The 24,778-nt window shown below is 37.1% G+C and overlaps 5 protein-coding genes across 5 annotated transcripts; 4 read left to right on the forward strand and 1 right to left on the reverse strand.

Annotated features, from left to right (window-relative positions):
- LOC104724854 lies at positions 1,494-4,746 on the forward strand. The gene has a single exon (XM_010443412.2). It carries the CDS (start codon positions 2,038-2,040, stop codon positions 4,582-4,584), a length of 2,547 nt encoding a protein of 848 aa, XP_010441714.1. The 5' UTR covers positions 1,494-2,037; the 3' UTR covers positions 4,585-4,746.
- On the reverse strand, positions 10,359-11,291 carry LOC104728547 (glutathione S-transferase T3-like). The gene has a single exon (XM_010447507.1). The coding sequence runs from the start codon at positions 11,289-11,291 to the stop codon at positions 10,359-10,361; it is 933 nt and encodes a 310-aa protein (XP_010445809.1).
- Positions 12,196-15,885, forward strand: LOC104724856. Its single transcript, XM_010443413.2, has one exon. The coding sequence runs from the start codon at positions 12,901-12,903 to the stop codon at positions 15,403-15,405; it is 2,505 nt and encodes an 834-aa protein (XP_010441715.1). The 5' UTR covers positions 12,196-12,900; the 3' UTR covers positions 15,406-15,885.
- Positions 18,266-21,020, forward strand: LOC104724857. The gene has a single exon (XM_010443414.2). It carries the CDS (start codon positions 18,358-18,360, stop codon positions 20,854-20,856), a length of 2,499 nt encoding a protein of 832 aa, XP_010441716.2. The 5' UTR covers positions 18,266-18,357; the 3' UTR covers positions 20,857-21,020.
- LOC104728548 lies at positions 22,626-23,298 on the forward strand. The gene is made up of 2 exons (XM_010447509.1): positions 22,626-22,646; positions 22,771-23,298. The coding sequence occupies exons 1-2, from the start codon at positions 22,626-22,628 to the stop codon at positions 23,296-23,298; spliced, it is 549 nt and encodes a 182-aa protein (XP_010445811.1).

Here is a 24,778-nt window from a genome sequence, read left to right on the forward strand (position 1 = left end):
TTCCCCCCCCCCCCCCCCCCAATTTGCTTCCATTGTGTCAAAAGAGTTATTATGTCTTGGAACTGTTTGCAGCTTTGATATCTTCCTCATCTGTTCTTTGATCATCTGCATTGTGTAACTCTCCTATCTTCCTAATTCTGTCTATGCTACATTCATTTATCTAAGCTTGGTTGATTCCTCTGATATACTCTTCTACACAACCAAAAAGACAACTCTCCAATTCCAATTAAAAAGAAATCGAACAAATTGTTTGAATCCAGCGTGAATGAAGTAATCGTCGAGGACATCATCTAATCAGAGAGCAAATTTCAGAAACTCACCGGGCAAACCATGGTGCCTCGAATCAACGATTTGCTTATAGAACCCTAATCAAAAATTCATATAGAATTCGGAACCCAAAAACTCAGAAGATCATCATGAATCGTATTAGCAGAAACCTTACTCTCTCCATCGCTATCTCTTCGATTCAACGGAGGCTTTGCTTTTGTGATTTGTGAATGTCGCTGCGACGAAAATTTCAGTTATCGATCTCAATTTCAGTTAACTACACACACTTGTTTTTATTTTTCCTTGCTGTTAATTTTTTGACTTGTATTTTTTTCNTTTTTTTTTTTTTTTTTTTTTTTTGAAAATTTTAAACATTTTGGACTAATTTTAGTGTCAAAATATATGTTTTGGATAACACAAGTTTTTACTTTTTTTTTGGTGAATAGAATACACAAGTTTTTACTGGTTTCACGTAAATTAACCTCAAAATCAAATGACTCAGATTTTTTTTTTTTTTTGTCAACAAGAGATTAAGATTGGCTTAAATAACCCAATGCGAAAAAACATTGTTTACCATTACGAGAACGAGAAACATGAACCAATGAAAAAGAAGCAAACTCCTCTTTATCTGCCTGTATGTTTTCCAAATAAGGCGTAAAAATTGACCACTCAGAAGGCGAAAACACCATTTTCACTAAGTCAGAGTAATCGGTAAAAAAGACGACATATTGATTATCCGCCCCAATCATACAGACTCAGATTATAAAATAGAAGTATCAAGTAAGATAAAGAAACAATAATGTATACTATTATTATTTCACAACAATATAAGTTTTTTTTTTCTGTGCAAGCCAATAAATAAAAGAATAAAAGAATTCTTAAATTTTCAGTACTGGTCAATGGTCAGTTGGTCACTAAAAAATGACTCGATTTAATAAAGACTAACTCGGGTCCGTTTTAAATAATGTAAGTGATAACTATGGTTAAACTTTATAACATTATTATAAACATGACGACAATTTTTTTTCTTATTTAGTAACCATAACAATCATACGCTTAACAATTATTTTCCTTAACTCCAGTCTAACGCCATAACCATTCAAATCTGACTTTGGATAAATGTATACTTTTTTACTAAAACGACGGGAGCTCAACTAATGTATGACACTTGAACTTTACTACTACATTTGATAATAATATAAAAAAGACCAATAATAAATAGCTAACAGTCGTCTCTTGACGTCCAAAAAAAAAAAACTAAGTCGTCGTCTCTCAACCCTGCCAAAAAACCAAAGGACGCATTGACTCAGCAGCTCAGGTCTAGCTGGTTTAATTTTTTTTTGTTTTTTTATGGCAAACTAACTAATTTACAATTAAAAAAGTTACGCATTGATCCAATAAAAAGAACATTTTTTACGGTGTGGATACCAACAGTAATTTTTTTATAAACAATTTGCAATAATATATGGCGAAAATGCATAACTAGTTATTAATTTTGCAAAAAATCAAAAAAAACCCAGCTAAACCTGAGTTGCTGAGTCGTCCTCTCTCTTTCTCTCCTGAGTGAGGAGGAGTTCTCTGGTAAGAAAAATAAGAAAGAACAACATCAATGGTTTCTTGAAAACATTCCACAAACCCCAAATTTCTCAAGTAAATCTGAGAAAAAAAGAAACATCTCAGTAACCAAAAGAGAGAGAAAGAGAAACAAAGAAGAACCACATCGAGAGAGAAAGGAAGAAGCTTTATCTTTTTCTCCTCAAGAGAGCAAGAATGGTGGATGTGATTCCAAAACACATCAAACACGTCTGGGATAAATGGAACATAAGAGGAGCGGTCATTCTAAGTCTTACTCTTCAAGCCATTCTCATTTGCTTCTCTCCGCTAAGGAAACGCACACCAAGAAGGCTCTTGATCATGCTCGTTTGGTCCTCTTATCTCTTGGCAGATTGGTCTGCTAATTTCGCTGTTGGTCTCATCTCCAAAAATCAAGGTAAAGAACTCAAACCTGATGACCCTCCACAGGACAAAAAGCTCATGGCTTTATGGGCACCCTTCTTGCTCTTGCATCTTGGTGGACCTGACACAATCACAGCGTTCGCGCTTGAAGATAACGCTCTCTGGCTCAGACATGTCTTTGGGCTAGTCTTTCAGGCAATTGCTGGTGTCTATGTGGTTCTCCAGTCACTTCCCAATAGCCTTTGGGTGGTTATACTCTTAGTGTTCATTTCTGGGACTATAAAGTATCTGGAGAGGACAACGGCTTTATATAGTGCCAGTTTGGACAAGTTTAGGGACTCTATGATTCAAGCACCAGATCCAGGACCAAACTACGCCAAGCTCATGGAGGAGTACAAGGCCAAGAAAGAGGCAAAACTACCCACCAAGATCATTCTGATTGATGAGCCTGACAAGGAAAATAGGCCTAAGAAATTAGAGCATCCATCATTAGCCTTGAAGAGAAAAAAAACGTTGACCCATCTTGCGATAGCTCAGTATGCTTACAAGTTCTTCAACACATTCAAGGGCCTTGTTGTCAACCTTATCTTCAGCTTCAGGGAGCGTGACGAGAGCCTCGAGATCTTTGAGAATTTGGTAGATCCAGAGGAAGCTTTGAGGATTATCGAGATCGAGCTTGGTTTCCTCTATGATGCTCTCTTCACCAAGATCGCGGTTCTTCATACTGTTTTTGGAACTGTATCTCGGGTTGTTGCTTCTGGTACCCTTGTGGCCGCATTCATTATCTTTCATAAGAAAGATAACAAAGGCAGCGAATTTCATCCAGCTGATGTTGTGGTTACTTACACGCTGTTTGCAGTTGGCCTAGTTTTGGATTTCATATCCATCCTCTTGTTTGTGTTCTCAGACTGGACATGTGCTACACATAGTAGCTTGAAGGACGATCCAGAAGAGCGTCTATCATTGAAAGATACAACTTTCGACAAGTTACTTGGTTTAAGAAAGCTACATTGGACGGAGCAAGTGTGCACGCATAAGTGTACCACAGAAGGTAAGAAACCGTGTATCACGGAACCTAATGGTAAGTCCTACCAAAACAAAAAGGAAGGTAATGGTAAGTGTTCAATAGAACAGAAGCATCAAGTGCTCACAACGACATTCTTTCTCCGGAGGTGGTGTGGAAGCATCAACGTATTCAACTTTATAGCTTTTGCCACAAAAGCAGAGGTAGTGAGGATCCACGATGCCAGAGGTGATTTCCGCCGCATCTCATGGGAGATCATATCTTTCCCATTTATAAAAATTAACTGGATTATCCAGAAAGTTGTTGTATGGATTGTCGACGTGATCAATGATGTACACAGATGGATCAGTCACAAAGTCAATGCGTTTTCAAGAAGCCGTCCATGGGCTCGTCGTACTATCCACCCTATCTATTTCGAGTTCATAGCCCGCATCCCACATTTCATCAAATCTGTGTGGGATATCCTCAGCGAGTTCTTCGACATCTCGGATACACTTGATATGGTCCATAAGACGCTATTTGTACACGGAGAGCCCTTGACGAAAGAATTGTGGGAGTTCATGTTTGAAGAGCTGAGAAACAAATCAAAGTATGGAGACAGTCCTGAAAATGCCAAGAGGATATCTTTGGCTCGAGGAGAATGGACTTTAAGAGAGAACCTGCCAGCGGATGCAGAACGTGAAAAACTGGTACGTTATGTCACAAAGGTTGATTATGATCAGAGTCTTTTGATGTGGCACATTGCAACTGAGCTCTGTTACCAACAACACGAGGATGAGACTATCCCAGAGGATGATGATGAAAAAAAGGAGCATTACAGTAACCGCGAGTTCAGCAAAATCATTTCAGACTACATGATGTATCTCCTGATCTTACAACCCAGTCTGATGTCCGAGGTAGCTGGAATTGGGAAGATAAGATTCAGAGACACATTGGCTGAAGCTGACAAGTTTTTCGAGAGGAGGCATATCGAGGACAAGAGGAGCGTGAAGATAGCCACCGAAAACATTCTGAACGTCAACAGCGAAACTGAGCCAATGAGCGTGAAGGGAGATCGAAGCAAGTCTGTGTTGTTTGACGCGAGCAGGCTAGCCAAAGACCTTACAGAGATGGAGAAGAGACACAAAAAAGACAAATGGGAGATACTGAGCAAAGTGTGGGTGGAACTTCTGTGTCATGCAGCTTGTCACTGCGACGCTACGGCTCACGTGGAGCAACTAAGCAGAGGCGCTGAGCTAATAAACTTCGTGTGGCTTCTAATGGCTCACTTTGGACTAACAGATCAGTTCCAGATCAACAAAGGAGATGCCAGGGCCAAACTCATTATAGGCAAGTGAGTGAACGAACAAGATGAACAAAAAATTCAATTCCGCATTTGTATTTCTTTCTGCTCAAAAACAATGAACTCTTTCCTGCATAGAGAGATGATGACATTTATTTGTATGCTTTTGTGATTGACTTATCCCAGAATAGTTTTCATATAAAGGGTTGTTATGACATGTATGAGGTTTGCTCCTAAGATCATTCTAGCTGAGTCCAGATTACACATTTTCAAACCGGCGAAAGAAGAGTGAAGTATCTCAATGCGTACCTTCTTAACCAATGGAGAGATTCTGACCAAAACTGAAGCCGCAAGAAGAAAGCTATTGGCCGCCATTGAAACCAACAGCAATACGAGTGAAGAATGAAGATGATACAACACACAATCAAATCAAATCCAGTGAAATCAAAACCCCAAACGCACATTGAATCTCGCAAACGAAACGCACTGATTGATCAAAAAAATTATTCCACTTCCGACTCTGATTCTTCCATGGATGGATCAATCCTTCTTCTCCCTTCCATTCACTTTCACTTTCAATTTCAATTTCAATTTCAATTTAAGTTTCAATTTCGGCATTACATTTTCTGGGGTTTTATTTTCGCTTTCATATATTTTGGCAATTCCAAAAAGATAAAATTAAAAGAAAAGAAAAACTCCACTTTGGGATTTTGGCTTTTATTTATCTGGTAATTTTTGTGGGAAAAATTATTGGGTTTAACCCTCTTATCCACACCTCTTGATTATCCAATCAAAAACAACAATAGGAAACTTTAAAAAATAAATAAAAATTAAAATCAGTAAATTAAAACAAATTAAATAAATAACAATATTAATAAGGTTCTAATCAATTTTCAGCAGTGCAAACAAAACTCAACTTCCAATAATCCAGAGCTGCAGAATCACCAAAGAATGCAATGTAGGAGTCATCAATCCGTACCACAAGCAACTTCCAATAGCTCCATCATACAACAAATGAAAGATCACAGTTGCTTTGTTAATAGATCATGGAGCTTTTCAGTTGAATATGCTGGAATTGGTTGGGTCTTATATAATAAAAATGCACAGTTTATTCTTTGGGGTATGGCATCCATTGCTCCAAGTAATTCTCCCATCGAAGTGGAAGCTGAACCTTTAAGAATGGCGGTTCTTCGCGTAAGCAGGTTGGAATACAGTAAAGTTACATTTTGTGGTGATGCAGAATTTTTGTACAAGAAGATGGGTCAGATCTATACTGGTCAGCAGTATTATCACCAGAGTGAGCACTCTCCTATCGCTACCCAACTGCAGGATATTAAGAACATTGCCCAATCCTATGAGGATATTGCTTTTGTTAAGATCCCTCGTAATCTAAATGTTGTAGCTGACAATCTAGCTAAGAGTGCTAGAGTACAAAAATCAAAGTTTGTAATATCATGGAACAATGTAATCTAAATCTATGTCAATATATAGTTTAATTGCCGACAAAAATAAAAATAAAAATAAAATAATAACAATATGCCATGTCATACCATTTTTAAAATTAAATTAAAACAAAAAATTAAGTAAATAAAGTCTGCAGATTTTTTTTATTAAGTAAATTATATGTGATTTAAGTTTCCGGAGTTAGGGTTTGTATTTTACAATTACATAAATTATATTTTGTTTTGAGTTTTTAAATGAGGATTAAAGTTTTATTGTATAATTAAAAAATATTATATCTCGGTTTCGATTTATAAAAAAATGGTTAGAGTTTAGAGTTTAGATTTTACAATTTAACGAAATTATATGTCGGTTTGTGTTTATAAAGAAAGATTAGGATTTAGATTTTACAAAACAAAATTATATTTGGGTTTATTATTTTTCTATATATATATATATTACTATCTTCTATATATATACACATAATTTTATAGTTGTAAAAAAATGTCAAGCTCATGAACTAGCTCGTGTTCATTAAAACTAGTTAAATGATCCTAAAAAATAGATGTCGAGCTCATGAAAAATCGAACTGAGTTGAGCCAGTTCGTGAACTAAAGGTTCATTTTGACTAGGCCTGGACATAAAATCCAAATCCAAAAATCTGAACCGAATCCGAACCAAAAAAATTGGATAAAAACTGAACTGATATTGAGGAAATAACCAATCGGTTTTTGTTTTCATTACTTTTGGATATCGGATTAATTCTGATCCGAACCGATATCCAATAGATATCCGATTATAACCAAAAATATAAAAAACAACTTTATAAAGATAGATGTATATGTAACTATATACGATATACATGTATCATAGATATAGATATACACACCTAACTATATATACAATATACACGAATCATAGATATACTCCTATATCTACGTTATTGTTTACTTTGATTTTTATTTTTTATCATTGACACAGTCTTATGTCTCATTTTGAATGTTAGTACGTCGCATTTTTATGTATTGGTATAATTTTATGTTAGTTTGAACTTTAAACTTGTTATTTGTTTCATTTCTATCTTTTTCACATATTCGGTTAGTATGGTTTTTTGGATACAATCAGATTAAATAGTATCCGAATAAAACTTTATCCAGTAAATTTGGTTTAACTTTGGTTATCGATAGTATATCCGAACTGATCCGAAATTTGAATTATCCGAACCGAAACCGATCCGAATTTTTTAAATATCCAAATGGATGTTAGAGCCAATATCCAAAAAATCTGAAATCCGAAATATCCGAACCGAATCCGATCCGATATCCGAACGCCCATGCCTAATTTTGACACTCCTAGATAGTGACTAAAGTTTGAAATGTTCGCGGAAATGTCTTTGACACACCATGATCTTGTTTGTGGCATGTTGTGATGTGTCTATCAACATATAACTTAGCACATGTGCTGGGGGTGCAACAGTACAGGGTCTAAGGGTAAAAAAAAAATTTTACATGTTAATTTTTTTTTATATAAAATAGTATAGATATATTTGGGTGTATTTTATAAAATAGCATTGGGTCTACCTAAACTTTGAGCCGGGCCTGGATGTAGCATCGACCTCCAAGCGTCTATCAACGAAGCTTAATGCTTTCTTAATCTATCTATTTAGTGTTGTTCTAAGCTTGTTTTTGATTAATGTCTTGTATCCAACCATGAAGGTGATGAAATTGTATTACTTATCTCCCTTTGGGATTTGATTGAATGTATAACAAGTATGTTTTGCCCAAAAAACAAAAAAAATCTCTGGCTGGGCACAAAATAACACAAATTCTCTGAAATAAAAATCCTTATATCTATGGTAAAGACCATTTCATCAAATTGTATAATAGGATAAGATCTACCTATTACCCCTTCATCCCATTTATTTTCAAAGAACCAGTGGGAGCTTTGAATAATAAATAAAGTAACAGCTTAACCTTTTTAAACGAGGTAAATAGTAGCTGGCAAAAAGGAAAGTTTCAAAAGGTATGTGGTTCATATATTAAGGATCTTATATACTGTTTGATTTTTTTATGAATTAATTGTGTATTTTTTTGAAAATAAGAAATCATGATCTCTTAGTTAAATCTTTTTTCTCTAATGGTAGGTTTTAATTTCGGGTCTCTTATTTTTGAAAATATTGTTTTTTGAAATTTAAAAAATTTTAAATAGAATAGAAGAAGTATAAATGTTTAAACATTTAAGATTTTATAAAAATAGGAAAATATTGCATTTAATTAATTTTTAAATATACAAAACATAATAAAAACATTAATACATATTACAATAGAAGTGCAATTCATAAATGGATAAAATGATTAATTGTAATACTGATTTGCTCCAAATTTTTCCTAAATATTCTCAACCAAATCATCTTGCAAGCGTTTATGTTTTTCTCGATCACGAACATCCATTTGAATGTTCAGCATAGTAGCGACACATGAAGGTCTGGTTGTTGGAAGCGTGAAGTCAACTTCTGAAGCTCTATTTGACTCTAATTGTGCGAATTCAAATGGGTCAAACTGAGTGTACCCATCTCATTTGTCCTCTACTATCATATTGTACAGTATGATACACGCTCTCATTATTTTCCCAATTTTTACCTTATCCCAAATAAGAGCCGGGTTTTTGACTATGGCAAATCGAGCCTGCAAAACTCCAAAAGCACGCTCTACATCTTTATGCACAGCTTCTTGTTGTCTCACAAATAAAGAGGCTTTTGGAGTTTGTGGAAGTGGAATAGATTGGATAAAAGTAGCCAATTTTGGATAAATACCATCCGTTAGATAGTAAACCAATTTATACTCATGTCCGTTGACACTGTATTTAATTTTAGGAGCTCGACAGTGCAAAATATCATCAAAAACTTGAGATCGCTCAAGAATATTGATATCGTTTAATGTACCTGGTGGTCCAAAGAAAGCATGCCAGATCCAGAGATCTTGTGAAGCTACCGCCTCTAAAACGATTGTGGGCTTGCCAGATCTGTGGGTGTATTGACATTTCCATGTGGTGGGACAATTCTTCCACTCCCAATGCATACAATCGATGCTTCTTATCATGCCGGGAAATCCATGAAACTCAACAATGTCGAGTAGTCGTTGAAGATTTGTTGGTGTGGGTCTTCTCAAATACTTATCTCCAAATAAATTTATGACTGATTCAACAAAATTTTCCAAGCATGACAGCGCGGTGGTTTCAGAAAGTCGGAGGTATTCGTCAACCGCATCAGCTGCAGAACCATATGCCATCATACAAATTGTTGCTGTACACTTTTGCAATGTAGACAGACCCAACCTTCCGGTAGCATCTCTTCTTTGTTGAAAGAATGGAACTTCATTTTGCGATTTTATCCACAATACGAATGAATAATGGCTTGTTCATTTTAAAACGGCGTTGGAAAATGATGGGAGGGTATGTTGCATCCTCACTGAAATAATCGTTCCACAAGTGGGCATGACCAACTTCTTGATTTCTTTCAATGTAAACTCGCCTTTTCCTTGGTTTAGGTGGTTGTTGATGTTGAACCGGTGGAGTGAGAAGATTTTTCCATACTTGATTGGTGATTGGATCGCATGTTTGATTAAAACATTCATCAATTATGTCATCAACATCATTTTGGGAAGAAGAAGCCATTTTTTGAGAGTTTGGAAATAAAAAAAAGGTGTTTTGGTGTTTAAAATTTAGAGGAGTTGTGTTTTTTTGGGAAACCTTGATCCGTTTGAGGTGAACATTTTGTGTGCTAGCTTTGGACATTATATAGAAAAATTTTGTGGTATAGAAAAACTTTAAATTTGTGGAACACAAACATTGGAAACAATATGTGGTCTAAAATGATAAGAAAACATGTGTGGTAGAAGTACAAAAATACAAAAATACTTGTAAAAATATGTGGTCAAAGTACAACATTATACAAAAGTGAAATGTACTTCTACAATTATGTGGTAGAAGTACAATGCTACAATAGTGAGATGAATCCATTTGCTTCTAGCTTTTTTTGGTGTCACAGGTCATTTTTTGCTTATTGCTTCTAGCTTCTTTTGGTGTCACGGGTATGAGATTTGCTTCTTGTTCGACCTGCATGACAATGAGAAACCACTAGCCGATTATAAACTGAAACCATCTAATAAAGCATCCAAGCATGAAACAAAAACACAAACAAACTGAAACAAGAACAAAGTTAACACCAGTCGATTACAAAATCATAGTTAACATCAGTCGATTACACAAACTTAAACAGATTAGTAAGAACCCGATTACAAAAAACACAAGAAACCAACCAAATAAGTCATCTGAATATATAAAACACTAAAAACACAAACATAGTTAATAAAACACTACATTCTTTAGCATTCAACCTGATGACATCATGTCATCAATTAGCTTGTCCTTGAGAGCTTTTTCGGATTCAGTTAGAGAATCCTTTTTAGCAATCAGATTTTCAAGGATCACATGATTGATATGCTCCTTCTTCATAGCGAACTCCTTCTCTTTCAAAGCGAAATCCTTCTGCTTCATCTCATACATCCTCTCAACACGCTCCAACTGAAACTCAAAGAAAGCTTTTCCATCTTCCTCTACAGCCGGTTTAGTGTTAGAGCTTTTTTTGGACTTCCCCTTTGCAGCTTTAACACCAGGAGGATGGGGCATTGGTTCATCGACATCAATCACCGGGTGTGCATCCTGTTCAGACCCATCAACACACACCCTTCCCCTCTTCACTCCATTCCCTTTAGTAGATGTGGATGCACACCATTTTTGATCGTATCTTAAGTCTCGCCAAGCATGCTCCAAGGTAAACCTTTGTCCATGATCATTGAGGTATATTTGGTGTGCTAACTTCATCACATCATCTTCATTCTGTCCACTAGACTTTTCTCTTGTCGCAGTCTCGTAACAACCAATGAACTTGCACACCAAGTCGTTTATACTCCCCCACCTCTGCTTACAATGACTCGCCTCCCTCTTTGGCCGACCTGCAGCATTCAGACAGAATGCAAAGTAATCCGCAATCCTTCCCCAAAAGGCACCACGTCTTTGCTCATTCGAAGTAACCGGATCCTTGCTCGTGTTGAGCCAAGTAGAGACAAGCATGATATCATCTGTTGGTAACCATGCATGCCTTGACTTGCGGTTTTCTTGAGGGGATGAAGGTTCAGATGGAGCTTCAGAACATGGACTCTCAGAAGGAGTGTATTCGAGGTTTTTGGTATCTAGTTGACTTTGTAACAGATTGAAAAAGCCAGAGGAGGGACGATATGGATTCATATAGTCGTCTGAATCCATATCCTACTTTGTTTGTTTGTGTTAAAGGAGAATGAAACGATTGCTAAAGGGTGAAGGAGTTGTGTTTTGTTCTTTTACTATGAAGAGGAAGTCTTTCAATTTTTAAGGTTTAGGTTTAATTTACTTTTACAACTAGTTGGTTTAAATTTTGAAATTAAGTATTTACCTAAACTACAACAACCACACACTAAACATCTTCACAACCAACAAACACAAAGCTTCAAACAATAACATCAATGACTGACTCAACTAATACCTACACTAACAAGTACTAAACGTATTTATCACAACCAACAAACAAAAACTTTAACATCAATGACTGACTCGACTCATACCTAAACTAACACCAAATAAATGAAGAAAGAAGAGGATGATAATTACCTTCCTCATGGCCGAACAAGTAGCACACTCCATACTCATCAGTCCATCAATCCATATTTGTCCATTTAACCTAAAAAAAGAGAGACATAGATCATAATCAAGCCCAATTTCGAAGTATAATTAATCATTCATGGCCAAATAAATTCGAATTTGTCAAGCATACCCAAGGATATTACTACAAGCTAAATCGAATAAGAAGAATGTACTCTTAAATTATACAATCATGTGTCAAGAACACAAACAGACCCACATCCGTTTAAAGCATCACTTATCAATCAAAGGCATCACTTTAAATTGGAAGAACACACACAGACCCGAATCTTTTCTGCTTCATCATAATCAAACATTAAGAAGACAACTTCTACTAAAAATGTGGATCATATCGGAACACATGAACACCAAGAACCCTAATTTTCTGACAAACATCAAATAACCCTAAATTGCGATCCAAAATCAAAGAACCCTAATCATAAAACACTAATCGGGATTACAGTCTATTGTATTGAGAAACTTACTCTCTGATTCCAATTGACTCAATCTCTTCTGATTGAGTGGACTCCAAATTCAAATCGCCTGTAATACAATCTCGGAGACGATTCAATCTATCGCGATAAGACACGGCCGAGTCATTCATTCGCCTCCGTTACGCATATCCTCCAACCGCAATCTCCTCTTCCTCCAGACCCTTCGATTCCAAATTCAAACCTTTGTTGTTTCGGGTCTTCGATCGCGAGAGAAAAAGAGAGACAAAAGAAATGAAATTGTCTCACAAATAATTTCTTTTTTCCCCTTTTCTTTTATTTTGTTTTGCCAACAGAATGTTGACACGTTTCGTCTCTTAGATCAAAATTGGATATACTATATAAGAGACACCCTTACAATTTTTTTTCTTCTTCTGATTAATTTTTTTCCAACAAAACACTAAGATGTCTTCTATGAACCCCCGTTGTTGAAGGTCTAATAAGTTAGCAACAGATAAGAAAATAAGATAATTTAAAAGAATCATATAAAACTAAAAACTAAAAAGAAAGACTAGAGAGCTAAACATGTTACCACAAGGTCTCCAAGAAGCCTTCAATGGCTGTCCACCCAGAATAACTCAAACCTTCACACACACACACACAAATAAAAGTAAAAACAAAAGCCAAAAGCAAATAACGTTAAACAGAAAAAGAAAGGATCTCATAGACCATCAGTTCTTGTCTGTTCCAGCAAATCAGTTTTGAGGATGGTGAACGCATTCCCAAAGCTTATCAAGGACATCTGGGACGTATGGAGTATTAGAAGTACCTTAATATTCAGTCTCAGCCTTCAAACGTTTCTCGTTTTCTTTGCACCCCACAGAAAACGCTCGTCCAAAACGGTTTTACTCTCTCTCATCTGGTCAGCTTACCTTCTTGCTGATTGGTCAGCCAATTTCGCCGTGGGACAAATCTCAGATAGTCAAGGAGATGATCCTGAACCCGGGGAACCCAAAAAGAACGGCGAATTGCTAGCGTTCTGGGTTCCTTTCTTGCTCTTGCATCTAGGTGGTCCGGATACAATCACTGCCCTTGCCCTTGAAGATAATGAGTTATGGCTCAGGCATTTGTTGGGTCTCTTCTTTCAAGCAGTTGCAACCGTTTACGTGCTTTTGCAGTCCCTACCTAATGCTCTTTGGAAACCCATTTTGCTGGTGTTTTCGGCCGGAGTGATCAAGTATGTCGAGAGGACATTAGCTTTGTACCTGGCGAGTCTTGACAAGTTCAAGAATTCCATGATTCAGCGGCCTGATCCTGGGCCAAACTACGCGAAGCTCATGGAGGAATACGCGGCCAAGAAAGATATGAAGATGCCTACACAAATTATCAAGATTGAAGAGCCTGAGAAAGATCCAAAAGCTGATGCTGAGGTTAGGCCTAAGACCCTCACTCCACTCAATATTCTCCAGTATGCTTATAAGTACTTCAATTTCTTCAAAGGTCTTGTGGTTGATCTCATCTTTACATATCAAGAACTAGCTGAGAGCAAGAGATTCTTTAGCTCGCTGGAAGCAGATGAAGCTCTTAGAATCTTAGAGGTTGAGCTCAACTTTATGTATGAAGCTCTGTACACGAAAGCCGAGATCTTGCATAATTGGATAGGATTCATTTTCAGGTTCATTGCCCTGGGATGCCTTATAGCAGCTCTCTGCATCTTCCAAAACAAGAACAAGGACGAGTATGGTGGATTTGATGTTGGCCTTACTTACGCATTGCTGCTAGGAGGAATAGCTCTGGATTCCATTGCTCTTATTATGTTCTGTGCATCTGACTGGATGTTTGTCAGACTGAGGAAGATGAAGGACGAGGTGGACGATAAAGACACCAGGTTCGACGACATTCTGAATTGGATTCTTGACTGGATTCTCGGGGTCAGGGAGTTGAAGACGGAGAAGTACTATCAATGCTTCAAGAGTACTAAGAAAACAACGTCTCATGATGTGCCCAACAAGAGTACCGATGACGAACCGTTTCATGAAGTGCTCAACACGAGTTTCATATATCGCAGGTGGTCCGAGTATGTACATGCTTACAACCTGATCGAATATTGCTTAAGTTTGAAGCCGACGCGAATCCACCATACCAAGGGTTTAATACACAACGTCTTTGACAGAATCATTATTGGACCTGCCATCAAATTTATAAGAAGTGGCATTGCAACCATAGAAGAGACATGTTATCAAATTCTCAAGTGGACTGACAGAAACATAAGTCTTTGGTACAGGGATCACAAATGGGTAAATGAGGGTTACATTGGGATGTGCTTCTACTGCATATTTTACATTCCTCGTGTACTTGGAGGTTCGATAAAGAAATTTATGGACTTCTTTGACGTCCAAGCTCGCATTCAAAGTCAGCTAGATGAGGTAATCTACACATCCAGTGATCGTCTCACCCTGGATCTGTGGAAACACATATTCAGAGAGGTTAAAAGCAAATCCCGTCTCGCTGATGACGCTGAAAGCGCCGTGAGGGTATCTTCAGCTAGAGGTGACTGGACTCTGCGCGACATAAAGGGTGAAGACAAAGAAACGAAAAGAAAGCGTGAGAAACTTCTACGCTATGTGACAGAAATGGATTATGGTCAGAGCCTCCTTGTGTGGCATATTGCCACCGAGCTCTTATACCAAACAGACGAAACAAGAGAAGGCACTAATGTGAATCATAGCAACCGTGAGTTCAGTAAAATCCTTTCAGACTACATGATTTACCTCCTAATGATGCAACCCACTTTGATGTCAGCTGTTGTGGGTAATGGAAAGATAAGATTCAGAGACACTTGCGAAGAGGCTAAGAGGTTCTTTTATAGGAGGCATATCTTGGATAGATTCAGAAATATGGTCACCGATGCAAAGGGAGCAAGCTTGGCAATTTTATCAGTGGCGGCTCCAGCAAAAGCTGAGACCATGGACGTGAAAGGTGATAGAAGCAAGTCCGTCCTGTTTGATGGGGCCAAGCTGGCCAAAGAGCTTAATGGTTTAAGCAAGAACGAGGGGGACCAGGCAAATATGTGGAAAGTAGTGAGCCAAGTGTGGGTTGAGTTGCTTTGTTATGCAGCAACAAAGTGTGGCGCAATAGAACACGCAGCTCAGCTAAGCAAAGGAGGAGAACTCATCAGCTTTGTTTGGCTACTGATGGCTCATTTGGGACTAGGAGATCAATTCCAGATCAGCCAAGGAGATGCCAGAGCCAAGTTGATTATAGGCAAGTGATCAACAACGAATAAGCAACAAAAGTAACAGCAACATTAGTACTATCCCCCATTTGCTTTTATTGTCTGAAAACTGTTTACTGCTTTCATGTCATTGGCATCAATTCTCTGTTCTGCATTGCAACTCCTGTCTTTCTTCTGTCACTGACAGATTCATTTACGGGAGCTTGATTGATTCTTGTGTTACTCTACAACACCAAAAGACAACTCCCCAAAATCAAAATCGGTAAACTAATTATAAGTTGTTTGAATCCACCATTAGTGAAGCAATCGTGGACATCATCTAATCAGAGAAAAATTTCAGAATCTTAAAATTGTTGCAACCCTATTGAAGAGAACCAGAAACACACGAAATGATCATGAATCGTTTCCGCAAACCTTGCGAAACCTATCATCCTACATCTCTCTATCGTAATCTCTTCAATTCAACTGAAGCTTTTGTGAATGCCGCAGCAACGAATTTTTCAATTTTAGACCTAGATTTTGTTGTTTATTCTTATTGGGCTGTAAATTATCTTGAATTTGAATATATTTATCTTATATATATATATATATATATATATATATATATCTTAAAGTAGAGTAATTTGTAAATATTGCTTTTGTCAAACAAAATTAAATGGCCAGAAAACTAGAAAAGGTTTATAAACTTTTTTTTTATTTTTTTTGGTAGAGAAAAAGTTTATAAACTTTTTTTTATTTTTTTTGGTAGAGAAAAGGTTTATAAACTTTAATAATAATACAANTTTTTTTTTTTTTTTTTTTTTTTTGTCAACAATAATAATACAAGTCATTTTATGCATAACAGTATAACACGATTCTTACCTTATTATAATACTAAATTATTTCACAACAATAAAAGTATGTTTTTAATCTTCACTAGGTATTAACAATATTTCTGAATATTTATTAAAACAATATTTTGTTCTTTTTTCTATTAACAATAACATAATCAAATAATAGATCTTAAGATTGTATTATTGTTAAATTGTATCAAACAAAATTATCAGAAAAAATTAGTAACTATGTATAAATATTACTCATTTCAAAGTTTAAAGAAATATAAATAGAAGATATATATATATATATAGATATATACAATTATAAATATAGCTAACAAAAATAAAATATATAAAAATTTAACCAAAGACATTTTATTTTGAAAGATAAATAAATTAGTGTGAGAATCAAATTTATAATAATTATTGGATAGGAGTTACATTTGAGTTAAATATAGAATTACACATGACATTAAATGTGAATTAATTAGAAATAAATTTTTAATTTGTTTTGTTTTTTTCTATAAAAAGAATACCAAGTGGCCCAATGAAATTTTAAACTTACACTTGATTTAGTTTTTAGTTGATATAAACTCATACATAAAAATTCAAATTCATATTATTTTGTAAGTGATAAACTACATTAGTTTTCTTATAACATCATATGAACTTCAATCTAAATATTTTTTAAAATCCCAATAAAACTTCTCTCTTTTTGATTTTTTTTTCACTCATCAATTTAAATTCTAGTGCTAGATTTCATACTAATAGTTTCATCTTTTGAGGGTTTAATTAGATGGTATATTTTAAAAATTATATTCTTTTTCTATATTATATTCCATTTAAATTTGAATGCTATAAGAGAATAGAGAATTAGATATGGATCTTTTCAACCTCACGACCTTGTGGGGTGAAAATATAGTAGAACAATATTAAAAAATGATTACTTATAAGATGATAATCTAAAATATATAATGGAGATCGATTCTTTAAAACATCCAAAACAATGTAATATATATATATATATACATATATATCTGGCAAACTCCAAAAAAATAATTTAGAATTAAGCTTTTATAATGATATTTGAATTGATTTTTTAAACACATACAACAACAACAAACACAAAAAAAAAAAAAAAAAATTGAGATATAGTTGAAAAGAATGAGAGAATGAGAGAATGAACATTTATAGGTATAGAAGTGATGTAAAATTATATTTAGAAAAATAAGAGTTATAATTCTAATTTATTATATGTTTTAATACAATTAAGTAGAGAAATATAGTTAGGAGTTAGAATTCTAATTTATTATATGAATCAATACAATTGAGTGGAGAAATAATGCATAATTTATATAATTTCATTCTTATATTAAAATGTGAGTTAAGTGTTCTGATTAAACTTTTTTTTTATTATTTCAAATAAATAATTTTCGTAATTGCATTTACAAGTGGATGAATAGGAAGAAAATATAACATTATAACTTTATGTATATGATTATTAATTATTATTTTTCGGTCAAGGGGTTAGTTGGGGTACTATACAATGACTCGATTTCAGAAAGACTAACCTGATACTGTCTTTAAATAATATAAGTTATAACCAAGCTCGCTATAACTTATAACTATGGTTTAGTGGGTCAATGTTTACTAAAATGTCTACAAATTTTATGAATAATATTATTGTATTGTTGTAACTTGTATGGATAAGGTCCATTATAATGTTTTAAAATATCTGATATCCAAAATAAATTCTAATACTTTATTCCTATATATTGTATATATATAATATTTTATATAATATATTAGTAACAAGAAAGCAATTCCAACTGTTCCGTATAATATGATTTTGTCTCTATTGTTTAATTGTTCTAAAACCTCTCTTTGTACACTAAATAGTAAATATTGTGCTTTAAAAAAAAGTTAAAAAAATAATCTATTATACATCATGAATAACTTTTTATATATTAATGTGAAGTAGACTATTATAATATTATGTATCAATAATATGAATAGTTTTTAAAAGATGCCAAGTCGTCGGTCTCTTCCGAGTGGGCTTCTGCTGAAAAAGAAAAGAGAAAGAACTACATCAATGGCTTCCCAAAAAACATTCCACAAACAAAAGAGAGAGAGGGAGAGAAAAAATAAGAGTTTTCTTCTTCAAAAGAGCAAAAATGGTGGAAGTGATACCAAAACACATCAAAGATGTGTGGGATAGATGGAACATAAGAGGAGTAATCATTCTAAGTCTTACCCTTCAAGCCATTCTCATTTGCTTTTCTCCTCTAAGGAAACGCACACCAAGAAGGCTCTTGATCTTGCTCGTTTGGTCCTCTTATCTCTTAGCAGATTGGTCTGCTAATTTCGCTGTTGGTCTCATCTCCAAGAATCAAGGTAAGGATCTCAAACCTGATGACCCTCCACAGGACAAAAAGCTCATGGCTTTATGGGCCCCATTCTTGCTCTTGCATCTTGGTGGACCAGACAAAATCACAGCTTTTGCGCTTGAAGATAACGCTCTCTGGTTCAGACATGTCTTTGGACTTGTCTTTCAGGCAATTGCTGGTGTCTATGTGGTTCTCATGTCTCTGCCCAATAGCCTTTGGGTGATTATAGTCTTAGTGTTCATTTCTGGGACTATTAAGTATATGGAGAGGACAGCCGCTTTGTACAGTGCCAGTTTAGACAAATTTAGGGACTCTATAATTGAAGCACCAGATCCAGGACCAAACTACGCGAAGCTCATGGAGGAGTACAAGGCCAAGAAAGAGGCAAGACTACCCATTACGATCATTCTGATTGATGAGCCTGACAAGGAACATAGGGCTAAGAAGTTAGAGCATCCATCATTAGCCTCGAAGAACAGAGAAGAGTTGACCCATCTTGAGATTGCTCAGTATGCTTACAAGTTCTTCAACACATTCAAGGGCCTTGTAGTCAACCTTATCTTCAGCTTAAGGGAGCGTGACGAGAGTCTAGAGGTATTTGAGAATTTAAAGAGTCCAGAAGAAGCTTTGAGGATCATTGAGATAGAGCTTGGTTTCCTCTATGATGCTCTGTTCACCAAGATCGCGGTTCTTCATAGCGTAAGTGGAACTGTCTCACGCATCGTTGCTTCTGGTACCCTTGCGGCTGCATTCATCATCTTTCATAAGAAACCTAAGAAAGACATACAATTTCATGGAGCTGATGTTGTGGTTACCTACACACTATTTGCAGTTGGCATAGCTTTGGATTTCATATCCATACTCTTGTTTCTGTTCTCCGACTGGACGTGTGCTGTACTTAGTAGCTTGAAGGATGATCCGGATGAGCCTGTAACATTGAAAGATAGATTTTTCGATTGGTTACTTAGTCTCAGACTGCTGCGTTGGAAGACACAAGAATGCCACAATAAAGGTTGGGTTAAGTGTAGCGGAGGTGATGATAAGTGTTCAACAGTACATAAGCATGACGTGCTCACAACGCGATTCTTCCTCCGGAGGTGGTGCGGAAGCATCAACGTATTTAACTTTATAGCTTACGCCAAAAAAGCAGAGGTAAAGAGGATTCACGATGCAAGAGGTAGTTTCCGCCGCTACTCATGGAAGACCATATCTTTCCCATTTGAAAAACTTAGCTTCATCATCCAGAAAGTATTTGGATATATTGTCAAGGTGATCAATGGTGTGCATATGTGGATCAGCCACAAAGTCAATGAATTATCAAGAATTTATCCTTTGGCTCGTCATACCATTTACCCTCTCTATTTTGAGTTCCTCTCCCGCATCCCTCATTTCATCAAATATGTGTGGGATGTCCTCAATGAGTTTTTCGACATCTCGGATACGCTTGATACAGTCCACAAGACTTTGTTTGTACACGAAGAGCCGATGACAAAACAATTGTGGGAGTTCATATTTAATGAGCTGAAATACAAATCAAAGTATGGAGACAATCCTGAAAATGCCGAGAGGATATCTTTTGCTCGGGGAGAATGGACTTTAAGAGAGAACCTGCCAGTTAATGCAGACCGTGAAAAACTGGTACGTTATGTCACAAACTTTGATTATGATCAGAGTCTTTTGATGTGGCACATCGCAACCGAGCTCTGTTACCAACAACACGAAGAAGAGACTATCCCAGAGAGTTATGATGAAAAGTGCAAGCATTACAGTAACCGCGAGTTCAGCAAAATCATCTCAGACTACATGATGTATCTCCTGATCTTACAACCCAGTCTGATGTCCGAGGTAGCTGGAATTGGGAAGATAAGATTCAGAGACACATTGGCTGAAGCTGACAAGTTTTTCGAGAGGAGGCATATCGAGGACAAGAGAAGCGTGAAGATAGCCACCGAAAACATTCTGAACGTCAACAGTGAAACTGACTCAATGAGCGTGAAGGGGGATAGAAGCAAGTCTGTGTTGTTTGACGCGAGCAGGCTAGCCAAAGACCTTACGGAGATGGAGAAGACACACAAAAAAGACAAATGGGAGATACTGAGCAAAGTTTGGGTGGAACTCCTCTGTTATGCAGCTTGTCATTGCGACGCTACATCTCACGTGGAGCAACTAAGCAGAGGCGCTGAGCTCATAAACTTCGTGTGGCTTCTAATGGCTCACTTTGGACTAACAGATCAGTTCCAAATCAACACAGGAGATGCCAGGGCCAAACTCATTATAGGCAAGTGAGTGAGCAAAAACAACATTTCCCTTGTGCTTAAAATCCAATTCCGCATTTGTATTTCTTTCTACTTTTTTTCAGCTCAAAACAATGAACTCCTTCCTGCATAGAGATGATGACAGACGTTTTCTATGCTTTTGTGATTTGAATTATCCCAAAAATAGTTTTCATATTTCCCAACAAGGGTTACGAGATTTTATCATTCTTTCTAGCTGAGAAAGAAAGAAGAGTACCTCCTTAACCAATGGAGGTTCTGATCAAAACTGAAGAAAATTGTAGAAGTCGAATCAATCTCTAATTGATATTCCAATGAAGAAACCACAGCAGGGCAGGGCATGGCACACACACAAACAAATCCAATGAAATCAAAACCCCAAAACGCACATTGAATCTCGGAAACATTAACTCATTCATAGCGTAGCGAAGAAAAAGCTTTTCTTATTTTCCGACTCTGATTCTTCTGTTCTCCATTCTTTTCAATTTCGATTTCAGAATTACATTTTTTTTGTTTGGGTTTTGCTTTTAATTCTTTTGGCAATTGCGAAAAATAGAATAAATACCAGTATTCGGGTAATTTTGTACCTTTCAACTTTCAATTTTGTACCTTTCACAGATTATTTACCTATGGTAGCTTCAGACCATAAACCGGTTTTAGCACTTTGGAGGATAAAATCCGGAAAGGGAGAAGCTGCTTTCGGTTTGAACCACGATGGCTTGATAAAGAGGGTTTATTTGGTGCCATTTCAGAAGGATGGGATTCTGGGATAGCGATTCCAACGAGCAATTTTATGGATAAGATCATTAAATGTCGTCAAGCAATCTTCCAGTGGCGGAAAGCGCAGGCCCCTTATGGTCGGGAAACGATTGAGGATCTAAAGAATCAGTTGGCGACGGCCCAGGCAGATGATTACGTCTCTGTTGAGACCATTTTGAAACTAACTTGGAAGCTTCGGGAGGCTTATCGTGATGAAGAAATTTATTGGTATCAGAAGAGCAGGAGTCGATGGATGCGTTTCGGGGATCAAAATACTAGTTATTTTCATGCCCAAACAAAACAACGACGCGCTAAGAACTGCATTGTGGGTCTTCATGATGAGACTGGAAATTGGGTTACGGAAGAGACGAAGGTTCAGGGCGTAGCTGCCTCCTATTTCCAGAATCTTTTCACATCCTCTGATCCTTCGGATTTTGAGGAAACTCTGGGTGAAGTGTGTTCGTCTATCACAGGTGAAATTAATGAATCCTTGACACGACCAGTCACAGAACAGGAAATCAAAGAGGCTTTGTTTATGATGCATCCTGATAAAACTCCATGACCAGATGGTATGACGACCCTTTTTTATCAGCGTGCATGGGATACAGTTAGACCTGATCTAACGCTCTTGGTAAATTCTTTTTTTCAGGATGGTATTTTTGACAAGAGACTAAATATGACAAATATTTGTCTTATTCCCAAAGTGGATAAACCAACTCGGATGACTGAATGGAGGCCCATCAGTCCCTGTAATGTTGGCTATAAGATTATCTCAAAGATAATATGCCAGCGTCTGCATTCTTTTTTGCCGGCATTGATCTCTGAGACACAATCGGCCTTTGTGGAGGGCCGTTTGATTACGGATAATATTTTGATTGCTCAAGAGATGTTTCATGGTCTCCGCACTAACCCTTCTTGCAAGGGTAAGTTTATGGCTATTAAAACAGATATGAGTAAGGCCTATGATCGGGTAGAATGAACTTTTATTGAACACTTGTTGCGGAAATTTGGTTTTTGCGAAAAATGGATTTCTTGGATTATGTGGTGCGTGAAATCCGTTCAATATAAAGTTTTAATAAATGGTCAACCACATGGGTCCATATTCCCTTCTAGAGGACTTAGACAGGGAGATCCTTTGTCACATTACCTCTTTATTCTTTGCACTAAGGTTCTCATTGCCAATCTCCGTAAGGCGGAGCGGTCCAAGCTTATCACGGGTATTAAGGTGTCGACGGCTTGTCCCATGGTTTCTCACTTGTTATTTGCAGGCGATAGTCTTTTTTTCTGTCGAGCTACGAAAGAGCAATGTGAGTCTGTTCTCGGGATCCTTCGACAGTATGCACGGGTTTCTGGACAGAAAATAAACTTTCAGAAATCTTCGGTACAATTTAGGCATACAGTTGATGCGGACTTACGAGAGGAACTAAAAGGAGTACTGGGGATTACTAATCTGGGTGGTATGAGCTCTTATTTGGGCATCTGTGAGAGCCTAGGAGGTTCAAAAACAAAGGTTTTTTCATATGTCCAAGATCGATTGCAAAAATGGACAGGTGGATGGCCTGCCCGGTTGCTGTCTAGAGGGGGAAAAGAGGTAATGATCAAATCAGTAGCGACTGCCGTCCCTACCTTTGTCATGTCATGGAAACTCACTAGTACGGTTTCCAATTTTTGGTGGAGTGCGTCTGGGAACAAATGAGGGCTACACTGGCTAGCCTGAGATAAGTTATGTGTTGATAAGCTCGACGGAGGTTTGGGTTTCCGGTGTTTGGATGATTTTAGTACCGCTTTGTTAGCTAAACAACTTTGGCGGTTGATCACAGCTCCAGACTCATTATTTGCTAAGGTCTTTAAAGGACGGTACTATCGGCATTCCAATCCTTTGGATCCAATCAAATCTTACTGGCCATCTTATGGATGGCGGAGTATGGTGTCTGCTCGCTCTTTGGTAAACAAAGGACTTATTAAACGAGTAGGATCCGGTGACTCTATCTTAGTATGGTCAGATCCCTGGATCGCTGCTTAACCCTCGAGACCAGCATTGCGTTCGAGATCACCCATTGATCCCACGCTTAGAGTTGAAACCTTTATTGACAGGAGCTCTCTTTCCTGGAATTTTGGCTTTACTTTCGGCTCTCTGCCCCTGTTCTTGGCCCTAACATTATTCCTTTACAGGCGTTTGTCTGGCAGACCCGGTGCCCACCAAAAATTAGACAATTTTTATGGCAAGCAATTACGGGTTGTATGGCGACAATGGCTAATCTGCGGCGATGCGGCATGACCTGTGATCTTGAGTGTGACCGTTGCGGTAGTTCTGAGGAAACAATCAATCATGCCCTCTTTTTATGCACTCTGGCTTGGCAGGTCTGGGCTCTGTCCTCCTTCCCAACATCTCCGGACTGTTTCCCCTCAGAATATGTCTATGCAAACATGGACTATTTATTTTGGAGATCCCAGCAGAATCCTTCAGCGGATATCTTCCCATGGATTCTATGGTATATTTGGAAGGCCAGGAATGATAAGAATTTTAGCAATTTGGACTCCAACCCGCTAGCGATTTTACAGTTAGCGGAGGAGGAAGCTAAACTTTGGTTCTTGGCACAAGCAGATACAGTAGGAATTTCTCATCGGAATGGGTCTCATCCCACTACTGGCCCTATGCTTACGGAAATGGCTCCAACCAACAGATATGGGAACTGCTTTCGATGTTTTGTGGACGGATCTTGGAAGCTGACTGACCAGTATACAGGCCGAGGATGGTATTGCATTTCTCCTGAGGGGGAATCCCCCACTATGGGTGCATCTAACCTTCGCAGTAGCTTGTCACCCCTCCACGCAGAAGTGGAAGCTTGAATCTGGGCAATGTGTTACATGATCGGTGCAGATATTGAGAATGTTGTTTTTCTCACAGACTGTTCAGATCTGGTGAAGATGGTGTCTTCGCTGTCTGAGTGGAATGCCTTCAAGACATATTTGGACGAGATTGAGGCGGATAAGGAGGAGTTCCTATTCTTTACACTAGTCCAAGTTCCCCGAGCGCAGAATGGTAATGCAGACAAGCTGGCACGGCGTGCTAGAATCGAGTCACATCAAATTACCTTTGTAAACGTTTTTTTTCTACCAATTGGCTCATTTGAGCTGATATTGTTTCTTGCTGTCAAAAAAAAAAAAAAAAAAAA

This window comes from Camelina sativa, chromosome 11, assembly GCF_000633955.1.
Source record: "Camelina sativa cultivar DH55 chromosome 11, Cs, whole genome shotgun sequence".
In the NCBI taxonomy this organism is placed as follows: Eukaryota; Viridiplantae; Streptophyta; class Magnoliopsida; order Brassicales; family Brassicaceae; genus Camelina; species Camelina sativa.